Genomic DNA, 25984 nt, shown 5'->3' with positions numbered 1-25984 from the left:
TTCTTTATTTGTCTTTATTAATTTCAGCTTTTCTTTTTTTCTAAATTCACTTGTGTCATTTTCAACTTTTTAATAGTATTTCCTCACTTCTGAAAACTCATCTTTTTATCGAACTGAGAAAGTTCCTTATTTATTTGAGTATATGGTTCTGAAATTCTTTTTTTGTTATTATTTTATTTTATATATTTCTTACATCATTACTCACTTTTGTACAATGTATGCATTTTCATCTCAGTTATATTCCCTGTGAAATTCCCACCACTCATTCACCCATGAACCAGCACCATGATCCCTTGTGTTTCTCCCACCCCTGTTTTGATCCTACTCCCTTCTCCCTTTTGCAGAATGTCTCTGGTATATAGTTTCCTGTTGATTTTGATTTTCACTTTATTATAGTTACTTTTTTCCCCCGATCCCTTATTTGGATCCTCTTCATTCCTCCTATGAGTGAGACCATCTGATATTTTTCTTTTTCTTTCTGGCTTATTTCACTGAGCATGATCCCTTCCAGCTCCATCCATGTTGCTACAAATGGCATGAGTTTATCTTTTGTGATTGCTGAGTAATATTCCATTGTGTATATGAACCACATCTTCTTGACCCAGTCATCTATTTTTGGGCATTTGTTTCCATAGCTTAGCTATTGTAAATAGTGCTGCTATAAACATAGGGGTGCAGGTGTCCTTTTGAATCAATGTTTTTGTATCCTTTGGGAGTGCAAACTAGTGCAACCACGATGGAAAGCTGTGTGGAGGTTCCTCAATCTGCTAAAAATGGAGCTTCCATATGATCCAGCAATTCCACCCCTAGGTATCTACCCAAAGGTTCTGAAATTCTTAATAGGTATCTTTTGAACATGTTCAAGCATTATCTTCCAGGTCTCTTAATTTTTTGTTGTGCTTCCTAACCTCCCCCTGCTCCCTCTGCTCTGTCCTCCAGCCATGTCTGTTCTGCTATGACTCCCATCTACTGTGCATCAGATTTAAACTCTTCCAGTTTAAATCTCCAAACTTTTTGGTCCATTCTTGTTATGGAAATCATGTCCTCCTATATCTCCAAGATGTCATTCAAGTTCTTGCTTTGAATGGTTCTGGAAATGGGCTTCTCCTGAGATTCTTGAAAGGCAGAACCGGACGATCTACTCAGGGATGCTCAAGCACCAGCTAGGCTGCTTCCTCTGGAGTGAGGGTGATGTTACTGATACTGAGTTTCATCATGAATCAAGAGAGTCTGAAGTTTGCCCACAGTCCCTCATCCTAGTAACTGAGTTATTTCTGTAGGTTCCCCCTGCCCCCCAAAGAAATGTCAGGATGTAGCAAGAAGTGCAGGCTCTATTTTTGGGCATTTGAGTTGTTTCCAGGTTTTACCTATTGTAAATAGTGCTGCAATGAACATAGGGGTACAGGTGTTCTTTTGAATCAATGTTTTTGTGTCCTTTGGGTAGATCCCTAGGAGTGGAATTTCCGGGTCATATGGAAGCTCCATTTTTAGTAGACTGAGGCACCTCCAGACAGCTTTCCATAGTGGATCAAGAGAATATGGTACATATACACAGTGGGATATTATTCAGCAATCAAAAAGATAAATTCATGCCATTTGCAGCAACGTGGATGAAGCTTGAAGGAATTATGCTCTTCAGTGAAATAAGCCAGAAGGAAGAAGAAAAATATCGGATGGTTTCACTTATAGTAAGAATATAGGGGAACCAAATAAGACATCTGTGTAAAAAAATAATAATAACAGTACAAAACACAACAAAGCAAAAACAGACAATTATAAACCAGAGACATCCTGCAGGGGAGGAGGAGGGAGAGGGATCAGAGGGAGGGAGGGAGGAACACAGGGGACTGGGGTGATGGCGCACAGGTGCCTTGGGGAAGGAAACTCTATGGGGACTACACCTGAGGGGGTGGGGGGAAGCAAATATTGCTTAAAAATGAACAACGATGTAAAATAATTAATTAATTATTTATTTATTTAAAAAGAAGTGCAGGTTCTGGGACCTGGTAAGACCTTGCTTTTCTTTGTCACTCTCAGCAGCTCACTTACCTGGCCTTGGAGGCGCTGAGGCCCCGGGGCTGCAGTGAGCTGTGCCCCTCCCCTGCCAGGAGGTCAGGGGCTGCCATTGGCCCTCAGTCCTTGGCTATAGAAGCAGGAGCTTGATTTAGCTTTACTTTCTTGTGTGGAGGTGAGGTGGGGAGTTTCTTCCGCCTCCCTGCTTGTGGGCTCACTGGTCAGAGATGGGTGCTTCTCCTTTATGGGTCCTTACAGCTTTTTGGGTGTTGATCTGGTGTCCGGGATTTCCCTTTGCTGTCTGAGTGCCCCATCAGGCACTGCTCAGAAAGACTGCAGGAGGCTGCCCTCAGGGGTGTCCCTGTAACATGCTTTCTGGGAGAGGGCTCCATGTATCCCCTGGGTGCACCCACCCCAGAGGGTCACACTTCCTTCCTCTCTAACAGGAAGGGCAGAACACTCTCACCCACACACCCACACACACCCGACCTGGGCTGCCTGGCAAGGCTGGAGAGAGAGAGGGGCTCACCGTGGTTTCCCCTCCCGGCAGTACCCCTACTGGTGGTCTTGGGTCACCAGCTTCCCTTTCCGTATGCACGCAGGAGCCTTCCCAAGCCTTCTCCACCCGTGTGCATGGTTTCTGGTCATCTTTGGTCTCGTTTTCTTGTGCTGACAAGTCTTGTGGGTTTTGATACTTTTTATAATTTCTAAGTATTTGGAGCAGGAGGTGGTGGCTACAGCCAGGGCTCAGTTTGCTGTCTCGATCCCACTTTCCTGCATCTCCTTGGCAGCTCTGAGGTGGGCAGTTTGTGGCAAGAATTGATTGACAGTTCTGACTTTGTTGCCAGACAGAGCTGGGTTCAGATCCTGATCCTTCCACACCCCAGTCCTTACCTGTGACACAGGCTCCGTGAGCTTCTGTTTGAGTAACGCTTAGCAGGTGCCAAGCATATGCCCTCAGCAGCCCCCCAGTGAGTGACCGTTTCTCTCCTCCCCTTTTGGACAAATTATGTAGCCTCACAACCTATTTCTGTGAGTGAAAATTATGGTAATATTATGGTGATAAAAATAGAGAGTCCTGGGCCTCCCAGATGGTGCAGCGGGTTAAACACAGCGCTGTGAAGCTGTCCGCAGCCTCTGCAATGCAGGTTCAATTCCTGGCTGGCCAGGGAGACACCCACATGGCACTCAGACCTCTCCTGTCTCGCCCACTGCTCCCCTCAGCAGTGTTTTTGGTCGTCTGCCTGTTCTGTTCCCCACTCTGTCTCTGGCGAATTCTCTCACCCTCCCACACCTCTGGCCTGTACCCCAGTTCTTGTATAAATAAATAAATCTTTAAAAAAAATAGAGTCCTTTAAAAAGTAGTGATCATAAAAAGAAAAAGAAAATAAAAATGGGGTTCTCTGATTTCATTGGCGCCATGGAAGTTAGAATGGGATCCATCCTCATTTTGCACACGTGTGTCTATATAAGGCTGACATGCCATGCCCCCAAATCTGATCAACAGAATGTAATTGTATTCCTTAAAACTGTTGAATTAAAGTTTTAGTCAAAAATATTTTCAATAAAGTCAAACTCTCCTTGCTTCATCTTCAGAATCATGGGGCGGCGGGGCAGTTGAGCAACATCTCTGTGTCTCATGGAAGAAAAGCCCTAGTTTCCAATATTCCTGGGTGTCTCGTCAATGTTCAGCCACACAAGTGCAGGGAGGGCCCGGGTGCAGGACCGAGGGAAATCGTGAGGGAGACGTGAGTTGCTTTCAGTGGGCGAGAGGCCACGGTGGCTGGCGGAGCCCAGGCATTCCTGGGATGTTTGTGGTCGCGGAGGCTTCATGGAGCGCCTCGCTGTAGTAATCAGACTATCACTCATAAAAACTCAGAGACAGTTTGTTGTCCAACCAGGATTTGCCCTAAACTAAGGAAGTCTGTGCTACACGAGTGGACATTTCCACTTAGGAAACACAGCTGCAAATGTGACAACCACAGAGCAGTGTGGGGCCAAGGCAGCCACACACGCAAGCTGACCCCCGAGGAGCCCAGCTCCCGCCCAGCAAGGCTCCCTCTCTCTCAACTGAAGATCTCAGAGTTTGGGTTGTAGGGCAAAGGGGAGGGGAGGCTTGACTTCTTTCCTAAGCATTATCTTTTCTGCAAAATGTGTTTGTGGGTTTGCGCTCTTAACCGTCCAGAGGCCATGTTGTAATCATCCATTGGCTTCCCCTCAAATCCACCCACTGACTACATCACCTGACCACTCTGTGAGACACAGAAGACCCTGGTCCTGGGCTTTTGCTTCTTTATTTGTGCGCCTGATTTTGAACTTGGAAGGCTGGCGGTCCCAGGATGGAGTTCAGTCAGCTGGAGTTAATTTTTGTTGTTTGAACTTGAGGGTGTGTGTCTGTCTGAAAACATGGAAGAGAAATGGATGAGCAGATGTCTTCACATTATTTTCCTTGCTGAGTCTTTAAATGTTTAGTCATTTGAGTGTGATCCCGTGGTTCAAAAACCCCAAGGATCCATCTACAATTCTTAGATTCTTACATGCTTCCAGAATTCCTTGATCTGTATCCAGACAAAACAAATATAGATTCTTATTTTCCCTCTTTCACACAAAATGTAGCTGATCATACACTGTTCAGTACCTTGCCTTTTTCTTAAGTACTTCTGTAGTTAAGGGCTACATGGTCTTTTTAAGAGCTGTATAGTATTCCATTGTACAGATGTATCTTAGTTTGTTCAAGCAGTCTCTTGACTTTTGGGTTGTTCCTAGTATTTTGATATAGCAAATAATGCTGCAAGGTCTTTTCACATGTATGCAAATAATGCTATGAGGTCTTTTCATATTTGTACAAAAAATTCCCAAAGAGATGGGTCCAAGTATAAGTGCTTCTAATGATCTGCCAGATATTGCCAGATCACCTTTCATCAGTTTTTTCTGTTTACCCTCATGTCCCACAATGTAAGTGCTTGCCTGTTTCTCCATAAGACTGACAAAATGTTTATTATCAAACTCTTAGTTTTTTTCTAATCTACTATGTGAAAAATGGGGTCTCTGCATAATTTGATATGCATTTCTCTAATGATAAGAGAAGTTCGCCATGTTTGAACATATATAAGAATGGTTTATTTTCACTTTTTTGAACCTTCTCTTCATAACTTTGTTTATCAATCTCTAAAGGTTCTTTGATCCTATTTTTTCAATCAGTTTCTAGGAGTTCTTTGTGTTGGCATTGTGGTGTGAACACTTAATTAGATGCCCTGTCACAACCCCCTTAATCCAGCAAACAGAAATGAAACGTTTGAACGGTCAAAGGGCTTTATAAGTAGAAATGTTTTGCCTTTTTTCATAATTACTACATTAATATAAATTAAATATAAAATATCTTGGGGAAATACTGATAAAAAATATACAGGACCCATCTGAAGAAAACTTGAACCTTGGACTGAAAAAATACTTGCATGAATAAAATGACATATCTTCCTCTTGTATAGGAAGTCTTAGCATTTAAGCATGTCAGTTCATTAGTTAATTCTGCAATTCAGTGCAATTGCAATGAAAATACAGACAGCGCTTCTTTTTTGGAATATGAACAAAGTAAAATAAATGTTATTGAGAAAAGTAAACACGTGCATATAGCCAGAAAAAATTCTAACAGGGAGGAGGTCGGCTCAAAGGAGGAAAAGATGACAGTTCCTTCATATGTTAGTGTTTATTACAACACCCCAGTAATAAAAGGGATCAGAGACCAGACAGAGAAAAGACAAAGAAAGCAATAGAACAGAGAAGCAATTCTTGAGTCAAAATGCACATTGATTTTTGCTATACTATTTTGAATTTCAAATTAGTCCTGAAACAAAGGTTAAATTGGTAATGAAATAGAATCTTATAAACGTAAAATCCAAAAATAAAATACCCCAAACTGCGCTATTCTTCTGCAAAGCCTCTCTCAAGTGACAAAAAGCAAACCTCATTCATCCATTTTCCATATACACATAGAAAGGGCTCTCGCAAATCGGTGAAATAAAGACCATACCCATTTTCAAACGCACTAAAAAGTAAGCTTAGAGAACTTAAGTTCATTGAAAAAGCTAGACATGATAGATAAACATATGAGAATAGGCTTTATGAATGAATAGTAAATACAAACTATTTCTTTCCAATCATGTGGAAAGATATACAAATGAAAATCAACTATGAGATAGGTTATGTTGCTTTCCAGAATGGAAAAAATCAGAAACATTAATTTAGTTAATATAATGATTTTTTTCCAAGTTTTATTTGTAACTAACATTGAGTTGGTGCAACTTCTGGGAAAACAAGTTGGTGATCTTCATAAAATTAAGGCTGAATGTACCCTCTGCTCCTTCTACTGCTAGGAATTTAACATGGAGATGTAGTTCACAGGTGAGCAGAAATGGACAGAGGTGATGAACTTGCAGCATTGAAGAGAATTGCAAAGAACCAGAAATGCCCTAAATGTCCATGACTGTGGACAGAGAATACTAGGGAAATGGGTCACTGGATTTCCCACTTTAAGTGGGAAAAGCAAGCTGAAAATTTTTTTATATAATCCTTGTGTATCTTTAAAAAAGGAGAGAAAAATTAATATTGATGTGAGTTCCAGGGAAGTATGAGCCACTCCATGGCCTCCCTCAGCTTAGTGATGGTTTAAAGGAAACCTCAGCTTAGAATCTTAAAACAAAATCAGAAGGGCAATTTAAATCTTTACTGAAGTTTCTTGACAAGGCTCCATGGGGAATTCCATTTCAAGCACACAGCCAAGCCTCTAGACAATTTGCCCAGATCTTCCTTCCCCAGAAGTTCACAAAATACTGTTTCTGTTCTCAGTCTCTAATCTCATTCTTGCAAGAAAGGTTCTAGGAGCTTCCCCTCCAGCCAGCCTGTCCTGGTGTGTGTGCCAGGGCTAAGTCAAGCATGAGGGCCACGTTTCTTCCCCTGAACTGCACCAGAGCCACCACTTGAGGCTCCTTATTTGCCCTCAGTGGAGCCTGGTATCTTCCACTCTAGGACTGAGTGCACAGACACAGCACACAGGAGCATGAAAGCCAAACAGTATTGAAAAAGAACAAAGTTGGAGAACTCACACTGCCTGATTTTAAAACATATTACAAGCTACAGTAATCAAGACTGGTATTGGCGTAAAGATAGCCATAGCTCTGTGCACTAGAATCGAGTCCAGAACCCATACCTAGACCCATACCTATATACCAGATGTTTTTTGACAAAGGTGCTGATACAAGCCAATAGAAAAAGTATGATCTTTTAACAATGGGGCCGGAATGACCGGATATCCACATGCAGAAGAATAAAGGTGGATCCTTACCTACACCATACACAAAAAAATAACTCAAAATGCATAATATGCCTAAGTGTGAGAGCTAAAATTATAAATTCTTAGGAAAAAACAGTATTAAACCCTGTGATCTTGCGTTAGGCAATAGTTCTGTATATATGACACAAGTGATGTGTCATATATATAAAACCACAAGTGATGAAAAGAAAAATAGATAAATTGGACCCTATCAAAATTTAAAAGTTTTGGGCTTGAAGGACATTATCAAGAGAGCAAGAGGACAGTCCCCAGAATGGGAGAAAATATTTGTGAGTCCTATGTCTTGTAAAGGCCTTGCATCCAGAGTGTATGAAGAACTCTTACAAGCCAACAATGAAAAGACACATAACTCAGTTTTAAAATGAGCAAATGGTCTACGCAGACATTTTCCAAAGATGATATAAGAATGGCTGAGAAGCACATGAAAAGATGCTAAACACTAGTGATTAGGGAAATGAAAATTAAAACCACCACAAGATAGCACTTCACACCCACTAGAATAAGTCACATGAGAAAGAAAGACAACAGCAAGGGTTGGTGAGGGTGTAGAGACAGCAGAACCCTCATATACTGCAGTGGGATGATTTAGGAAGAGCTTGGCAATGCCTCAAAGTATTAAACATGGAGTTACCATGTAACCCAGCAATTCCGCTCTTTACATATACCCAAGAGAATTGAAAACATATTTACAGAAAATGTGTACACAGATGAGCATGGCAGCATTATTCATAATAGCCAAAAGATGGAAAAATCTAATGTCCACAAACTGATGAATTAATTAATAAATGTCGGATATCATAATGGACATACGATTTAGCAACAGTTGCTGCTGAGTTTGAGTCTCGGTTAAGAGGGTTACACTTTCCCAGGTTAAGAAGGAATTCACCTATGTTCTTTTTTACTGTAATTTTGCACACTCATCTCTCTGACCCACTTGGCATTATCCTGGTCTTCCAGTGACATCTCTCTCCCAAGTGACTGCCCAGTTTTTCACGCACCATGTATTTGCACGCTCTCTTTGTGAGGGATGCTGTTGCTGACCCTCACCCCTGCCCTAGGGGCTCTCTCCTTTCCGAGGAGATAGTTAGCACCTTTCCCCAGAAAAAGTATCAAACAGCCTGTCAGGCTTTTGGTGACAGGCAGTTTTTATCCCGATAATGAGGATGCAGTGGAAGCAGGAGCACCTAGTGGGCAGGAAAATACAGAAGGGCCTAAAGGTGGCTCTCTACTTTGCCAGGAGCAATGTGCCCCTGTGGCCGTTATAAAAGATATTGAGGTGGGCTGGGGTACAGGCAAACCCCTTACTGATGTGAGTGGAGAGAGCACTGGAGGTTGAACAAATTAAAATCAGGAAGATTTTCGTGAGCATCTGCTGTGTGCGTGGCACACGTATCACTGAGAAAATGGGGCCCAGCCTGTGGGCACCACAGGGTAGAAAGGAAGAAGACAGAAACCTCACCAGGTAGTTGGTCCTGGTCAGGCCTGAAGCAGACAGAGGAAAAAATAGGAGCCCATAGGAATCCCCCCAGGTCCTCCCTGAAGAGCAACTCCTGCCTGGGCCTGGAAGGCAGGGAGAAGCAGGGAACAATGGGGGAGATGCTCCTTCCCTGTGGACAGACACAGGAGCGAGGCCCAAGGAGCCGGGGGACACAGCACATATCAGCTGCCTTATGGGTGCCTGAGAGGGAAGGAATGGGCAGGACTCCTGGTAATAACCCCAGTGATGTGTAGGTCTTGGGGGGTGGTGGGGAGTCAAGCATTGAGGGATATTTTTAATACATACATGCTGTCTTTCACTTTGATTTTTTGTTTTACAAGATGATAAAATTCAGGCATCTCAAACAGTTGCCAAGGCCATGGTGCTATTCAGCAGCAGATCTAGAGCTGGGGCCCAAGTCATCTCATTTGAGTTGCTTCTGTTTCTGTCACCACAGCTTTTCCCACAGCTCACACTTCCCGCCAAAGGACACCCCTGGAAAATCTCGCTGCCTCATCGTACGCGTTCCCTCTGGTTTAAGTTATTTTCTTTCTTCCCTTTGTCCATCTTCCCCTCCCCCACCAAGAGAAGATTGGAATCATGTAGAAATTACACATTAACTCCCAAAATGTATTTTTAAAAACTGTTTTCCATGACAGCCATTACAGAGAAATAACTGGAAAATGAAGCAGAGGGGGGGAAATCACTTCTTTGTTCGACCTCATCAGAAAAACCAAGGTCATCATTTTGGGGTCTTTCCTTTTCTGTCTTCCCATGTTCCCTTGTCTGCCTAGGAATGTGGTGTGATGAGCCTCTTACTGCAGTCAGTTATCATAACCACATTATTTGCTGGCCTTAAACAGGCTTCCTTATGCATATTGCTCTGCGTGGCTTTTTGCATGGTGTGTAGAATGATTCCCTCAAAGTCGGCCCCCCAGGAAGCAGGATTGTTTTGCCAGAGGGTAGCCTGAACCCTCAGTGTTCATAGCCAGAGGCCTCTACAGAGGTCCGAGTTCCACAGATTTCTATCTTCAGATGGTACCGCTCTGCATTATGTGAGCGAGTATTAAATAAAGGAACTGTCTGACTTCTGTGATTTCTTATTTCCCCAAAAGGATAGTTCTTCTTTCTTTCCCAGGTCAGTGTTTGCCTGCAGACTAACCCGCAGCTCTCTGGTTTCTGGTGCAGTAACCAGTAAAATCTGGGAAGAATCCAGGGTCACTCCCTAGCTAACCTGCCAGTCTCATCAAGCTGTGCCTCGGGGTCTACTCAGCACATCCAGGGAATGAAGTGGTTGTAGAATGAATGAGCCACAAGTAAATGAATTTTTGGAAGAGAAACTAAGCCTCAGAAAGAATTTGTCTTTGTAGCTCTCTGTTTCTTTTCTGCTCTCGAAAATTCATGAAAATTGGTTTCCATTTCCTCTCTGGTTTTTCCATCTAATGAGACAGGATCGTCTCACCTTCTCACTCCCATGTCCTTGCCAAGCACATTATGTCCCGACTAGTATCTCATTCTGGGTTGGGAGCACACAGCTGGGAAGCTGGGGGTGGATGGGGGGAGGGTGGGGCAGGAAGGGTGGGCTTTGATGGCAAGAGCCTGTGGGTGGCCAGTCCCAGCTCTACGGCTGGGGGCTGAGTGGGGGCAGCTTGTCTAACACCCAGAGCCCCAGTCACCTTGTGGAAAGTGGTGATAAGAACTCCTGATTGCATGGGTGTTGGGAGGAAGGTGCACGCGTGTGTAGGGCATTTCTTGCAGCATCTGGCCAAACTCTAATGGTAGCTGCTACTGCATTGTTACTAAGCTACTGAATGTTATCATTTTATTGCATATGTAAATCTGTGTTTGCCAATTATGATCCCAGGGGATTTTCTTGCGCTCTGCCCTTTATTCCAGAGCAACCCAGTCTTGGCATATCTAAGAGCAAACCAGCTTCCACTCTTGGCCCAGTTCTCCCTCAAAGGACTAGTTCATGAAGTCGGGTTGAAAGTGCTCGACTTTGTGCTGTATGTTCATCTTTTATTATTTTTTTTCTTAATTTCAAAGTCAGTACAAGCTTGGTAAGGAAAAACGATCCTGGAAAACACAGAAAAACTCAAGTTAGTGGTGAGCTTAATGTGGCATATACAGACAATGATTTTCAGGGATGTACACCGAGAGGTACATATTGAAGTCACTTCAGTAAAAAAGAAGAGAAAAATCTCATTTTACCTGCTGTGAACAACTTCTACTGACATTTACTTGTGTCCTTTAGGTCTTCTTTCTAAACACAGGGAGACAAAAAAGAGAGACCAACAAAAACATCAGATTGTGTGTGTGTGTGTGTGTGTGTGCTCATCAGAAACCCTTTTCCCCCAAAAGCTTTTTAATCATATCCGATGTTGCAGCCTGGCATACATGCTTTCATTGTTTGCATTTTTAGATGCTATCCACCCCTGTTCTGTGATCTATATTTTCCTATGCTGTTTCAAAGTCTTGATCTCATATCTTACTCATATCCTCGTATTACATGTCAGTCTTGACACTTCCTTTTAGTCTTCCTTATTGTCTATTTTTATGGCTGCAGAGTAGCTCCTGAATCCGAGGCACCGTGAGTGCTGTTTTAGTCTGCTTAGCTGCTCTAACAAACCGACACAGGCGGGTGCCTTAAGCAACAGGTTTTATTTACTTCTGCCTGCACACTAGGAAGTCCAGAATGAAGGCGCCAGCAGATTCTGGTTTTGGTGAGGACCCAGTTCCCGGTTCACAGGCAGCGAGTTGTGTCTTCACATGGCGTGGTGCAGAGAGAAGCAAGCTCTCTGTGTCTCTTCTGTAAGGGCTGCTGTCCGATCATGGTGTCTCCTCCCTCAGGACCTAATCACCTTCCAAAGGTCCCACCTCCAAATTCCATCACAGTGGGGATTAGGGTTTCATCATGGGAACTGGGGTGGGGGGTGAGGACACAAGCATCGGTCCATACAGGAATGAATTTGGAAAGCAGTGCCGTGGAAACTATGGGCTCCAGGGCAGGAAAACCAGCTTCTGCTCTCGGCCCAGTTTTATGAACTGCTCTGTGAATAGTCTTCCCTTGGCCTCCCTCAGTGGCGCAGTGGCGGCCATGACACCTGCTGTCCCTGTGGCCAGAGACATTGACATCGGTGACGAAAGACAAGTACCTGCCAACGCTGGGCCCCTGGGCATTCCTGTGTGGTGAACCCTTACCTCCCTGTGTTGGCACCGACCTGGTTGACGTCCTTCCTCTGTTGGTGCAAGGGGCTCTGCAGGGCAGAGTCACAGCTCAGGAATGTATCTTTTCCTCTGTGCCCTGTGCTTTCTGAAAGTAAATTCCTAGGAGAAAAAACACGGGCCTCCCCCAGTGACTCATGTTTCACCTCCCTCTGCCCAGCCTGCGTGTTACAATTGGTGAAGTTTTTCACTGGTTCAGATGGCCATAGCCAGCCATCTTATGATGAATTGCGTTTTTTACTTCTTTTTTTAAAAAAATTTATTTATTTATGCATACAAGAGCTGGGGTACAGGCCAGAGGAGTGGGCAGGTGAGAGGATTCACCAGGGAGAGAGCGGGGAGCAGAACAGGCAGATGGACTGAAAGCACTGCTGAGGGGAGCTGCGGGGGAGTCAGGAGAGGTCTGCTGCGCCATGTGGGTCAGTTCCCTGGACAGGGATAGCTTCATGGTGCCGAGACTTAACCCCTTGTGCCACCAGGGAGGCCCATTGCATTTTTTATTTCTAAGGAAAAGAGCATTTTTACCTGTGATTTCCCCCTGCTTCGCCCTGTTTGTAGATTTTAACTGTCCATCCCCCTTTTAATAGCAGAAATGCATTCCCCGCAAGCTGCTGACAATCTTCACAGAGAGGCTGTGTCTGTGCTGTGAGGCTCCGCTGTGCGGACGCCTCTGCCTCATTGCTGAGCAGAGTTCTGCATGAGCCAGGAGCCAGGCCTGGTGGCTGTCACCGCTGCCTTTGCTTTCTTTTCTGATGCTGGTCCATCTGAGTGGTCCCGCGTAACGGGGCTGAGCACTGGCCATCTGGAGTCACTGAGGAATTACTGCTGAGGGTCACCCTGGGGGCCTGTTGGCCTCTGTGCCACCCAACCTCTGCACCTTCCACAAAGAAAGAAAGGGTTAGATTTCACCGTAATGTGACCCAGAGGCAAAAACTGCTGCTGAGGCTAAAGCCCTAAAGTGACAGCTGGAGAAGAAGACGCTTCCTTCCAGCCGAAGGCCTGTAAGCCTAGGGTCACAGTGGGTGAGCCACTGCAGTGCCAGGAGGGTGCCATGTCCAGGGAGGGACAGCCCCCTCCCCCCGTACCTTGGCCCTTGGGGACTTGGTGGAGGATGACATAGGAAGGTCGTTAAACACTATGACCAGGTCAGTAGCAGCCCAAAGTTGGCTTTTACTTGTTCTCCAGCTGTGGTTTGATAGATATATTTTCACTTTCTGCTGCTCATTTGAAGAGAGTGAACATGATAAAATAATAGTGTCTGTGCAAGTAAAATGGCAGGTCTTTTCTAGGATGTACAGAGGATGCCACTGATTTTGAACTGACAGAAGCACTAGCCTGCTGTCATACGTGTTTTCTTTGATGAAGATGAGATAATTAAATATATGATATATATGCATAAGAGGTCACATTTAGAACTTACAGAATTTAGGTCACTTTCATTTTGTCTATTGTCCTAGATTTGCAGGAGGAAACAAGCAGTAGAGGGAGAATTTTATTCTGATTATTGGGTTGGGAAGAATGATCTAACAAATATTCTAGAAGGAAAGGTAGAAAAGTCTCTTTAGAATGTAGGACAAAGCAGTCTCGGAATCGACAGACAAAGGAGGGCTGGCTTTAAGGTGGGAAGGTCACAGAAACCATTGGGATAAGTGACATGACATAGATTTTACGTCCCACATAACTATAATATTCATGGAATTCTATGTTATTACTTTCCCGAAATAAAAGAGAAGAAAACTCTCCATTTGTGTCTTATAGTCAGAATAATTATTTTTGTAAAATCTGAATTATAGAAATGACATTTAGAGAATGAGTTATTAGTAACTGAAACTATTTCTCTAACAAATGACTGAATATGTGAAACATATGCTGTTACTGAAAGTATTTCTTTATAAGTAGAATATTAAACTGAAAATTATTATCCAGGATTAACTGATACTTTGCTGCCACTGATGTTTTAAAATATTTTATGTTTTTTAACCAATACTGCTTCACATAATTAAAGTTCACATAACTTTAATTTGCCACCTATGTCCAGAATATTTAAATACCAGGCTACAGTTGAAGTTTCCATCTATCACCAATCAGAAATATGTACTCTAATCTCATATCTTATCATAAATGCTTCTTGTTTTCTTGAATAATTCCCTGTGTGCTGATTCCATAACCCTAACCACCCATGATATTTATTGTCGCCTGTTAGTGCCTACTTCTAGTTGAATCTACAAAAAAATCAAACAAGCAAAACCAACCAAACCTTAAAAAAAAAAAAAAAAACGCTGTTGGTTTTCTCTTCTCCTTCACTTTTACATACTTAGTTAAACAAATTAAATTTACATTAAGAACAATTGAGATATCTATTTGTAGTTTGTATGTATATATGTGTATAAAGGGATTTATTGCTATATAGCAATATAATGACGCAGACAGTAATACAGAGAACAAAAAGGATTTTCTTTTAATTTGAAACTGGTTCATCCTAATGTTCAACTATTATTTTCCTGCTAGTTCTAGTTACTTATCTGGAACATTAATATTTTATTGAAATAGAGTGTTTTGGGGGGTTATATTTTTAATATGAATTTTAAATCTCTATGAGGAAAATATTTAGAACTGTGATATTTTACTCTGTAAAAATGATGGGCAATGATAGCTAGTAGGCATAAATAACTGAAAAATCTCATGTAATATAAATGCGTTCTCCTATCTTATGTTTAAATCAAAGGTCATCAATCCTTAAATACAAAACTGTGGTGTTTTATGGAAAATAGAATAATAAAAGTAAATATTTCACCTGTAAAAAAAAAAGGTATCTGATGGGGGTTAAGAGAGGTCTCTCTCTACCTTTTGCATGGTATATTTCTATATTATTTAATTATTTTTTCAATAAGAATCTGTTCTTTGGTCCTTACAGTTTTAAACAAAAGTCTTATAATGCCATTACAGAGAACGAAATAAAGGGAAAAATCTCTTTTGCAATTATTACTAATTCCTCCCCAACCCATCCTTAATAGTCATTCTTAGCATTTTGGTCTTTATTTGCTTTCAATTTAAATATGTCAACCATTCTCTTTATAACCTCAGAAAATTAAATGAGATTGGCAGATTTAAATCAAGTCCATGTGCATTAACTGAGGTTTTCCCATTATGTCCTTTCAACTATTTGATTGAACCGGACCCCCCAGCTCTCAGGGTCAATGAGAGTAGACATATGTTGTCCACGCAACTTAAGGAAAATTGGACTCAACACTGAAAATGCCACAATATAAAAACACAAACAAGATCTTGGTTTTTATTACATCATCGACTCCACATACATTGCATGCTTTAAAAATCAGTTTTGAATACAATCACCCTTGTAATTTCACAAGCACCCTGGGTCCTAGGTCCCAAAGTGGCTTTACCTGGGCTTCAGGGTTTAATCATTTTTATTTATATAGCTAATGTGAGCAGAAGAGGCTACTTAACATGTGCTCATGCATATACAGAGCCACTTGCTTTTGATGCACACACACAACACCTGTCTTTTACGGCAATAAGGAAGATATTTGTCTAATTCTGAGAGATGAGCAGTGACATAATTAAGTAGCCCTCCTGGTAAATAACACTGCCACCTGATGATTTTCCCTCCTCCTCTTACCCCCCTGCCTCTGCTGATGGTCTTTCTCCCTCCAGCCTCCTCTCAGATCTCTCAGGGTCGCTGTAAATAATGAATGAATTCTGTTTGTGTGGGATGAAAAGTGAAACTGCCTTACGCACACGTCTAACCAGTGACACAGCATAAGTCCTTTCCTGATTCCTTGTCAAAAGTACACAGCCCAACAAAAAGAAAAAGAAAAGAAAAGAAACAACAATCTCAGACGTAGCGCACGGCACTGGTGTTTCAGGAAGGATGCAGCTGGTCCGTCATGCTCATCCGTTTACGTGAATTTGCTGAACCATTGCCTTTGAAATGGTGGAAATGGTGGAAATCCTGGCTTCAAGTGAGCCGTCAAGACCCTGGATTACTGTGAGCAGCTTGACTTCTCCCGGGCAGGATCGTCCTGTGCTGGTGGTGAAGCACATTCAGTGCCTCACAGGATGATGCTATTTTGATCCACTTTTTCTCCCAACATTCTGTCACAAAGATTTTTCAACCATACATTAAAGTTGAAAGAATTGAACCATGTGCATCCACCTACCACCACTTCGATCAGTCATTAACATTCTCCATAATTGCTCTCTTGAGTTGCTACTCATCTCTCCATCGATCAGTCTGTATTTTCGATGCATTCCAGAATAAGTTACTAACAGCTGTACACTTCATCCTCAACCGCTTTAGCCTTCAGATGTTGTTGACCACAGTTTAATGTAGCTTAGAGTGCTTTCAGGTAAAATTTATACAAAATAAAATGTGCATGTCTTAAATGTGCTGTTGGATAGATTTTGGCAAATACAACATCTGGGCAATGAAAACCTCATCGAGATACAGAATCACCCCAGACAGTTCCCCGTGTCCTTTCCCTGGTAAACTCCATACCTGTCCCTACCCCCAAGAACTGCTCTCCTAATCAGAACAGCATATAAATGGACTCATTTTATGCGTCATTCTTTCACTCAGCATTCTGATCCCTCCCAGGCATCCCATGGTTCAGTCATGCGTTCATTTTTATTCCTAAATAGGTACACACCTCAGGCGTTTGTCCATACTCCTGTTGAGCCTCACCTGTGTTATTTAGAGTTTGGAAGATTGTGAATAAATCTGCTATGAACATTCTTAGATAAAAAGTTTAGCTCTCTACAAGGGTAAGGATCTAAGAACAGGATTGCTAGGCTAGAGGGTAGGGGGTTGTTTAGCTTTATAAGATACCACCAGACTTGTTTCCAAAGTAGTTGTACCATTTTACACTCTAACCAGTAAGGTAAGAGTGTCCTAGGTGGTCTAAATCCTCAGCAACTGTCGTCATTCCTTTACTATGTTAGCAATTCTTTTGGGAATAGACTGGTGTCTCTCTGTGGTTTTGAGCTTATTTTTGATGACTAATAACATTGAACTCCTTGAATATCTTCCATTATCCCTCTCTTTGTCCATTTTTAACTGAGTTGTTTGTCCTTTATTACTGAGTTATAAGGAGTTCTTTTTTATATTCAGAATACCATTCCTTTTCTAGATATATATTTTGCCAGTATTTTCTTCCAGCATGTAACTTGCCCATTCATTTTTAAGTGGTAATCATTTTTAAGTGGTCAATCGGGCTTGATAAATAGAAATTTGACATTTTGTAAAGCCTAATGTAGCACTTTTTTTTTTTCATGGTTACTGCTTTCTGTGTCCTATCTAAGACACAGTTAGACAGGACTTTCAGTTACTTTCAGGTCATGAAGATAGTCTGTGTGTTTTTTTTTCTAGAAGTTTTATAGTTTCAACCTTTATGTTTAGGGCCATGTTCCATGTCCAGTTTGTTTTTCTGTGTGATGAGAATTGGGGGGAGGGAGGTCTGTGTTTCTTTCTATTTAATATGGATGTCTGGTTGTTCTAGCACTATTTCTTGAAAAGACTTTGCGTTCCCCATTATATTGCTTTGGCATCTTTGCCAAAAAATCAGCTGGATATACAACTATGGGTCTATTTCTCAATTCTCTATTCTGCTCCATTCATCTATTTGTATATACCACACTCTTTTAACAATTGATGCTTCGTAATAATACTTGTAATCAGATAGTGGATATTGTCCAACTCTTCTTTCAAGATTGCTTTGGAAATTCTAAGTCTTTTCAATTTCCAAACAAATTTGAGAAGCAGATTTTCAACTTCCACCAGAAATCTATTTGAATTATGGTTGGGGTTACATTGACTCTATAAATAATATTGGGAAGAATTAACATCTCAACAAAATTGTCTCTCCTAATCCATGAATATGGGATGTCTTTCCATTTATATAGTTCTTGTTTAATTTCTCTCAGCAATGTCTTACAGCCTTCAAGGCAAAGATCTTGTCCATCTTTTGCTAAATTTATTTCTAGGCATGTAATTTGCATGCTATTGTAAATAAATTTTGTTATTTAATCTTCCAAAATTTAGTTGCTGTCATGTGATTCACTTTTGTGAGGTGAAGCCAACCATGCTTAGCATTTACATTTTTACATGAAAAATAAAAAGCCTGTTTCATTCATCATTTCAAGGGGGCAGCAAAGAGATGGGGTGGGTTTAGACCTAACATGAGCTGGGGAACCAGACATCACTCCCAGGTTGCCTGTTACTGGCTGTGTGTGAACTCGGTCAAGAATTCTCTCCCTATTTCTACTGTCATTCAACATAATCAGAATCTAATTCTTTATTCATTGTAGTCTTTTTCTGTGGTATCTATAGAGATAAAACTTTTAACTCCAGTTCACTTGCACATTTGGAAATCTAGCAGAAAACTTGAATTTTCTCCCCAGAAAAATTGCACATGCACACACACCCTCCTACAAGGTTGCCTGTCCCCCAGTGTAGCACCAGCTGCACCATGCTCTACCCTGTAGAGCCAGTGTCCACAGGCAGAGAACAGCATGGCATCATTGGCAAAGCCACTTTTCACATAACCAGAATGGCAGAGCCAGGAGGTATCTTACAGATGCCTGGGCCAGTCACAACAATGGTTCAAGGGCATCCCAGAGGCCCAAGGTTTTAGGGTATTGTCAAGATCACAACAGCACATTTGTGCAGGGGAAGATATGGGTGAGGGGGGACCAATCCTAAGTACCATGTCATCTGTGATGCTTTCTAGGTAGAAAATATCTAGATTTCCACACCCTCAGGGTATGACTATCATAGAGACTCAATTTCCCTGAGGGACACAGCAGGAGGACAGTTTAGCAGGAGACCAGCTCTCCCACCAAAGCCCCAGCTTCTCCTCCTCCATCCCTCCTCTTCCTGCTGCATTGCTGTCAGTGAAGTCAGCCTGGCAGCTCCTGGCCAGGCGACTGCCCTGGGTACCCTGAACCCGTTCCTAGCTACCAACGCCACAGAGAATCCTCCTGAGTTGTGTGTGCTGCCAATGCCTTTACAGCCCAGTTTTAACACCAGCTCCACACAAGAAGTCCCTCAGGGTGGCAGACCCAGGGTTTGCTGTGCTTGGTGACAATGGCAGCATTTCCTGAAGCCCCTTAGATTTGTGTCATGAACAGCATGTCCTGCTCTCCTCTGACAAGTCTCGTGAGCCACCCAGCAGTGATGGTGATGCTCTGTGTGCTTCCACCTGTGCAGGTGCCAGGGAAATGGGCAGCAAACCATCCATGCCAGGCGGGGACCCCACAGCGCCGTGCCCCAGGACAGAAGGCATCCACACTGCATACAAGCAGGGAGACCCCAGCAGGGCCCGCGAGCTGCTCAGAGAGGCTTGTGACGAGTGCACATCCCAGCTGGAAAAGGTGGGTCAACGCCAGCCCTACCCGGGCCGGGCTGGCGCTCAGGTTATTTCCATGTTATGGTCGAGATCATAAGGGGGTTTTAAGCAGTGTTTTTGAAATGCTTCATTTCGCGGGTAAACTTGTGGGGCCAGTCCTTGGAGTCACCCTCACAGGCTGTCTGCCGGAGCTCACTGCTCCACCTCTCCCAGAGATCAGAGGACGAATGGCTAAAATGTAAAGAACAAAGCACCAGCCTAAATGTTTAATTTACTGTGTTTTTTGCATATTTTTCCATTATAAAAATAGTGCATGCTAAAAAAGACAATTTAGAACTTACAGAAAAGTAGGAAGAAAGAATTAGACAGTAATTAACCATATTCTTAATACATCCAAACCATCCACTTGTCAGTTTGGGTATCTTTTCTTGCAGCCTACTGATCTGAGCACATGTGTTGTTATTGTTATTGTTATGTAGATATAGTCATAATGTAGGTGAGTTTTGCATGTAGCTTTTTCTCACCTAATATTTCATCAATTTCTATATGATTATAAATTCCTTATATACTTGACATACCATCTGGTAGAGAGACTATCACTTCCTTTTGACTTGTTCTAATCAAAACACTTTAAAATTTCTATTTTACTAATATAAATAATGCTGTATGCTTTTACTCAATTATTCTCTTATTTAAAGTTATTTTCTCAGCATAAGCTTGCAGGAACTGAGAATATGGGCATGATCATTTTTAAAGTTTTTCAACACATGCCAAACTTGGCTTGAAAAGTTTGTAGAAATCCATCCTCAAACCTACACACAAAGGGAATGGTTCACGGCTGTGTTTCTGTCCTTGAGCGGAATTTATTCCAAGGACCCAAGGCTGGATAAGTATCTCATAATGAATCAGTGTAGCCATCCATATTAATAAGACACTTTTATTTATTTATTTTTTAAAGATTTATTTATTTATACAAGCACTGGGTACAGTCAGAAGCGCGGGAGGATGAGAGAATTCACCAGAGACAGGTCAGGGAGCAGAACAGGCAGAAGGACTGAAGTACACTGCTGAGGGGAGCAGCAGGCGGCAGGAGAGGTCTGCACACCATGTGGGACCCTCACTGGCGGCCGGGATCAAACTGGCGCTGCAGAAGCTGCGGGCAGCTTCGCAGCCCAGCGCTTAACCGCTGCACCACCAGCGGAGGCCCCACTTTTATTTATTTTAATCCTCAGTGTGATGGGGTTTTGGGGTAGAGGTTCTTGGAAGGTGGTTAGGTCATGAAAGTGGAACCCCCATAATGGGGTTAGTGGCCTTATAAAAGAGACCCCAAAAAATGTTCTCCCTTCTTCCACCATATGAGAGCATGATGAAAAATGATGACTGTTTGTGAACCAGAAAGTAAGCCCTCATCAAACACCAAATCTGCTGGTACCTTTATCCTGGAATGTCCAGCCTCCAGAACTACAAGAAAAAAATTTACCCAATCTATGGTATTTTGTTATAGCAATCCAAATGGACTAAGACAAGGACTGAAGAAGAATCATCACATTATACTATCAGTTTATCCAGAAAAAAATAATTTGACAAGTCCGATACCCATTCATGATTTAAACTCCTGGAAATTAAGAACAGACAGGAACTTCTTCAACTTGATAAAGAACTTTGACAAAAAGCTAATTTCACATGATACTGAAAAATTGCTTCCCCCTAAAATCATGGAACAAGGCAATTATGTCCATTCTCAATATAATTCTGGAAGTTCTACTCAAAAATAATTATAAGAAAACTAAATTCAATATAAAGCTAGTCAACATATTACTAGAATTTATAGCCAATACAATAAGGCAAGGAACTGAAATTAAAAAAATATATGAATCTGAAAGCAAGAAATAAAACTTGATCAATTTTCAGATGACATGACAGTCTGCATAGAAAATTCATAAAAGAAATGATCCATAACCAAGAAACATCAACAAATTGGACCTCATCGAAATTTAAAAAAAAACTTTCACTGGGAGAAAGATGCTGTTAATGGGTGAAAGTCAAATTACAGGCTTAGAAATTACAGGCTTAGAAAATATATTTGCTAATCATGCATCTGACAAAGGACTTTTATCTAACTGATATATAAAGAACTCTCAAAACTCTACTTTATGAAGCAAACAATCTAATTAGAAAATGTATGAAATAAATAAAGTAATATTTTTGCTGAAGAGTATATAGATATAGATATAGGTATAGATATAGGTGGCATGTAAGCCCCTGAAAAGATATTCATCATCATTAGCCATAGGAAAATGCAAATTAAAACCATGGTGAAATATCACTGCACATCTATTAGAACAGCTAAAATAGGGAAGAGCAAAAACAGCAAATTCTCGTGAGGATGCAAAACTATCTCTCCTGCATTAGTGGTGAGAACATAGAATGGTACAGCCATTCTCACAACTGGTTTGGCAGTTTCTCAAAAAACTAAAAATGCACTTACGATATTATGATCCAGCAAATGCATGCCTGGGCATTTATTCTCGAAAAATGAAAACATGCGTGTTCACAGAGTTCTACACATGGTTTCTTATAGCAGCTTGCCGGAAGCTAGATACAATCAAAACTCTCAGTGGGTGAATTGTTCAACATGCCATGGAATACTGGTAAGCAACATGCAGGAACTCCTACCGAAATAAACAATGATCTCTAGCACATTATGCTGACAGGAACCAGGATAAAGCTGACTTAAAAGGCAGCTGCTTTATAATTCTATGTATGTAAACATTCTCCAAATTATGAAATTGGAAGAAAGATGAGCGATTGCCAGGGATCAGGGATGGTTGAGGGGAGAGAAGTGAGCACAATATAAAAGAATAGCTCAAGGGATCTCTTCATTCTGACAGAATAGTTGTGGGGTTGTGGTGGTCACCCCAATTCGCACGCGTGACAAAGGACAGAACTCTGTCCACGCATTGTACTAATGTCAAAGTACTGATTTTGGCCTTGAGCTGCAATTAAGAAAGATGTCACCAGTGGGGGAAGCTGGGTGAAAAGAACACACAGGTCCTCTTGGTTCTGTCTTTGCAACTTCCTGTGAGCAAAAGTTTTTTTTAAAAATGAAGTTTAATTCCATATTTATGCTAAAAACTGGCACAAATGAATCTATGGTATTGGAAGTCAGCGTTGTGGTTACGCCTCAGTAGGGCAGTGACTAGAAGGGGCCGAGAGGTGGGCCTCTAAGCACAGGAGTTGTTCTGTCCCTCAGTCTGGGTGCCTTTTCTGTGGATGTATTTACTATTTGGCAATTCATGCTACTGAACAGGGAAATTTTGTACCTTTTCTGTAACTTTCTATACCAATAAAAAAATATAATATAATAAATGAAATGCAAAGTGTTTTGTTCCATGTCGCATTGTCTGCATGTATATAAGGACAAACATGTTCTGGAAGACTGAGTAAGAGTGGTTTCCTTTGCAGAGCGAGGTGAGGGGGAGAGGCACAGAGGAAAGCCTTCTTTTTATTTTATACTTTTCTATACTGTGAATTAAAATGAATGTGTGCTAAGCCACTGGGATGTTTCAAGCCGGAGAACCAGCCCTGACTTCCCCAGCTAATTCCCTCTTGACCTTGGGCTAATTCCTGTGACATCACTCACCACCTCCTGAGAATAGGGATTAGTCTAGACAACTGTTAGCTCGGTGCAGTGAATCATTTAATCAATCAATCCCTGTGGCTTTTCTCCCTAAAGCCAATGCTTTCCTGGAAGCCAAAGCTACTGGCCCCACCCAGGCAGAACCAGCAGAACCAGTGGTCCTTCTCTTCTGGTCACCTTCTGATCACATTGCCCCATGTCCCAGCCCCTCAACCATGCCTTACCTTACCTGTCAGCTGCCTCCAGCTACCAGCCCACTGTCTCCACTCACCCCCCTCTGAGTCCCGCATTCCCTGATGGTCTGGGGTGGAATGAAAAGAGATGGGCTTTGAAGCTAGACAGACTCCAGTTCAAGTCCTAGGTAGTTTGTCAACAATAAACTTCCTCCCCATGCCCAAGCCTTCCTTTTCCTTCCCATATGATGGAAACAGAGGCTTCCTGCTATCAGAATTAAGCATGACCGTATAAATAAATACTCCAGCATCTGGCACATGGTAAGCATCTGATAAATATCAGTTCCCATCCTGGGATTCTGTTGACTTGCCCATTTCACCTTAAAGTGATCTCCAAAGACACTTGTTTTCTAAACCATCCAGCAGGCAGTGTGCTCGCTTGTGGTGGTTTTATGCAAATTCCTGCCTCAATCTTAATTGTAAACTCATGGAGGCCAGAACTCGCCCCTGGCATCCTCCCTGCTCTGATTAGCTTCTCACCCACACACCATGGGTCCCAGACAATGTCAACAGCAGCACCAGCTGCCTCATCCAACTTGGGTTCTGCATCTGCCCCCTTACTACTGATGCCAAACTGCCAGGTTAAAGTTTCGGTAATGCAATCAAACATTGCACACACCCAGCCAGCATCCTTTTTTGCCAACCCAGTGAACCCATGCAAAGCTAGTGGTGACTGACTTCTGAGAGCCATTTTTACACTCATTCTACAGCAGCCACTTACTAGCTGTGTGATCTCAGGCACGTTAGGAAACCTCTCTGACCCTCCACGCCCTTGCCCATGTGTTAACATACTACCTGCCTCGAGGAGCCTTTCTGTGCCAGAACGACTAGCACATACGAACTCAGGCTGTGGTCCAGTTTCCACTCTCATCCCTGTCCTCTGACCAAATCAGGACCCCCTGCTTGCTGCTTCAGGACTTTGTGTCGGGGCTCAGGTCTGGGAGTCCCCTCATCTGGCACATTCCATTTGTGAATAGCTTGCAGGGTGGTCCTTTGGGGAGCCGGGGTGCCCCGAGGTCCACACAGCACGCACTAAATGGTTATTATTACTTTTTTAAAGAGCAAAACATTTATTTCAGAACAGACCCTGAATATAATAATTGGTTACTCAAATAATAAGACTATAACTATAGCTCTTCCAAGAAATGAGAACCTAAGGATTTTATGAGATCATTTCTTCTAATAACTGGCAAGCTTCATTTTCACAAAGACTTTTTTAACATACATATGGGTGTTTCCTATCTGGGTTATTTCATCTCTACTATCCAGGGACTATAGTCTCTTTTATCTGTGAAAGTGACTATATAATATCCTGGTAAACTTAATGGTTCTTTATATTATGGTGTTAGCCAACTCCAGGTCTCTGCCACATGAAGATACTTACATGTCCCTGGTCACACACAGCTTATGTTGAGAGCATTGCTATCCCATAAAGATGTACAAGCCACATTTATAATATCAGATTTCCTAGTTGCCACATTAAAAACATAAGCAGAAGGGCCTCCTCTGCTGGTGCAGGCGGTTGAGCGCCGCGCTGTGAAGCTGTCCGCAGCCTCTGCAGCACTGGTTCAATACTGGCTGGCCTGCGAGAATCCCACATGGTGCGGCAGACCTCTCCTGTCTTGCCCGCTGCTCCCCTCAGCAGTGTATTTCGTCAGTCTGCCTGTTCTTTTCCCCGCTCTGTCTCTGGTGAATCCTCTCACCCTCCTGTGCATCTGGCCTGTACCCCGGTTCTTGAGTAAAATGAATAAATAAATAAATCTTTAAAAAAAAAAAACATGAGCAGAAACAGATAACATTTTAATAATCTCTTATTTAACATGAATCTGTTCAAGATCATCATATAATCACTATAAAATATTCAATATGTTATCAGTATAAAAATGATTGCTGAGACAATTTAGCTGTTTTGTACTTTGAAAGTGCATGTGATTTTGCACTTCCAGCGCCCTCGTCATGCCTGAGCCACATTTCTGTCCTCAGCAGCTGCATGTGGCTGGGGCTACCACCTGGAGAGCCTGGCCGTGAACTTGATGAAGCAAAAATAAATAAATAAAGTCAGTTTCCCTGGCAGTTCGAGACTCTGCTCACCTCACTCAGTGCTGTTCCTGTTCTGGTTGGCAGGGCCAGCTTCTCAGCATCTCGGCTGCATATGGGGACCTGGAGACAGTCCGATATCTTCTCACGGAGAGGCAGGTGGAGCTGGCAATGGAGCCCACCGACGACAACCCTGCGGTGGTGGCGGCACACTTCGGGCACACTGACGTGGTGCAGGAACTGCTCGAGTCTCTGTCAGGTAAACCCCAGGGCAGGAGCCTCCTACCTCACAAGTAACCCTCTTCTTAAGAATCAGACTGGCATTTGGGGGTTGCACCCAAAAATGCTTGTGTCTTAACAGCTTGACCCATCATGAGATCCAGAAATCGGGGGCATCCAATTCACAATCCAAGCAAGATGAAAACAGCTGCCCTGGGCAGTTCCACAACCCACATCTCCCCCCAATAACTCAAAAGGCAAATTCTATTGCACCATATTTCACAACAAATATGGATCCATGTTACTTTTTAAAATGCCCACGTTACTTTTTAAAATATAAGAGACTTTATTCCTTAAAGCAGCTTTAGAGTTACAGAGAATTCCATATAGCACCCCCACACCCACACAATTTCCCCTTTTAGT

At 42.4% G+C, this 25984-nt stretch overlaps 1 protein-coding gene across 1 annotated transcript in view; it reads left to right on the top strand.

Moving 5' to 3' along the window:
* LRRK1 (leucine rich repeat kinase 1) overlaps positions 1–25984 on the top strand; it is a gene marked incomplete at both ends in the record, with an annotated part of 103713 nt that overhangs the window by 10450 nt on the left and 67279 nt on the right. Inside the window, 2 exons of the mRNA XM_084253055.1 lie at positions 19294–19457; positions 25430–25601. Of these exons, the coding sequence (XP_084109181.1) occupies positions 19294–19457; positions 25430–25601 (336 nt within the window). The remainder of the gene's footprint in view (positions 1–19293; positions 19458–25429; positions 25602–25984) is intronic.

This window comes from Talpa europaea (genome assembly GCF_964194135.1).
Source record: "Talpa europaea genome assembly, chromosome: 14".
Classification (NCBI taxonomy): Eukaryota; Metazoa; Chordata; class Mammalia; order Eulipotyphla; family Talpidae; genus Talpa; species Talpa europaea.
This window is presented reverse-complemented; position numbering and strand designations above follow the sequence as displayed.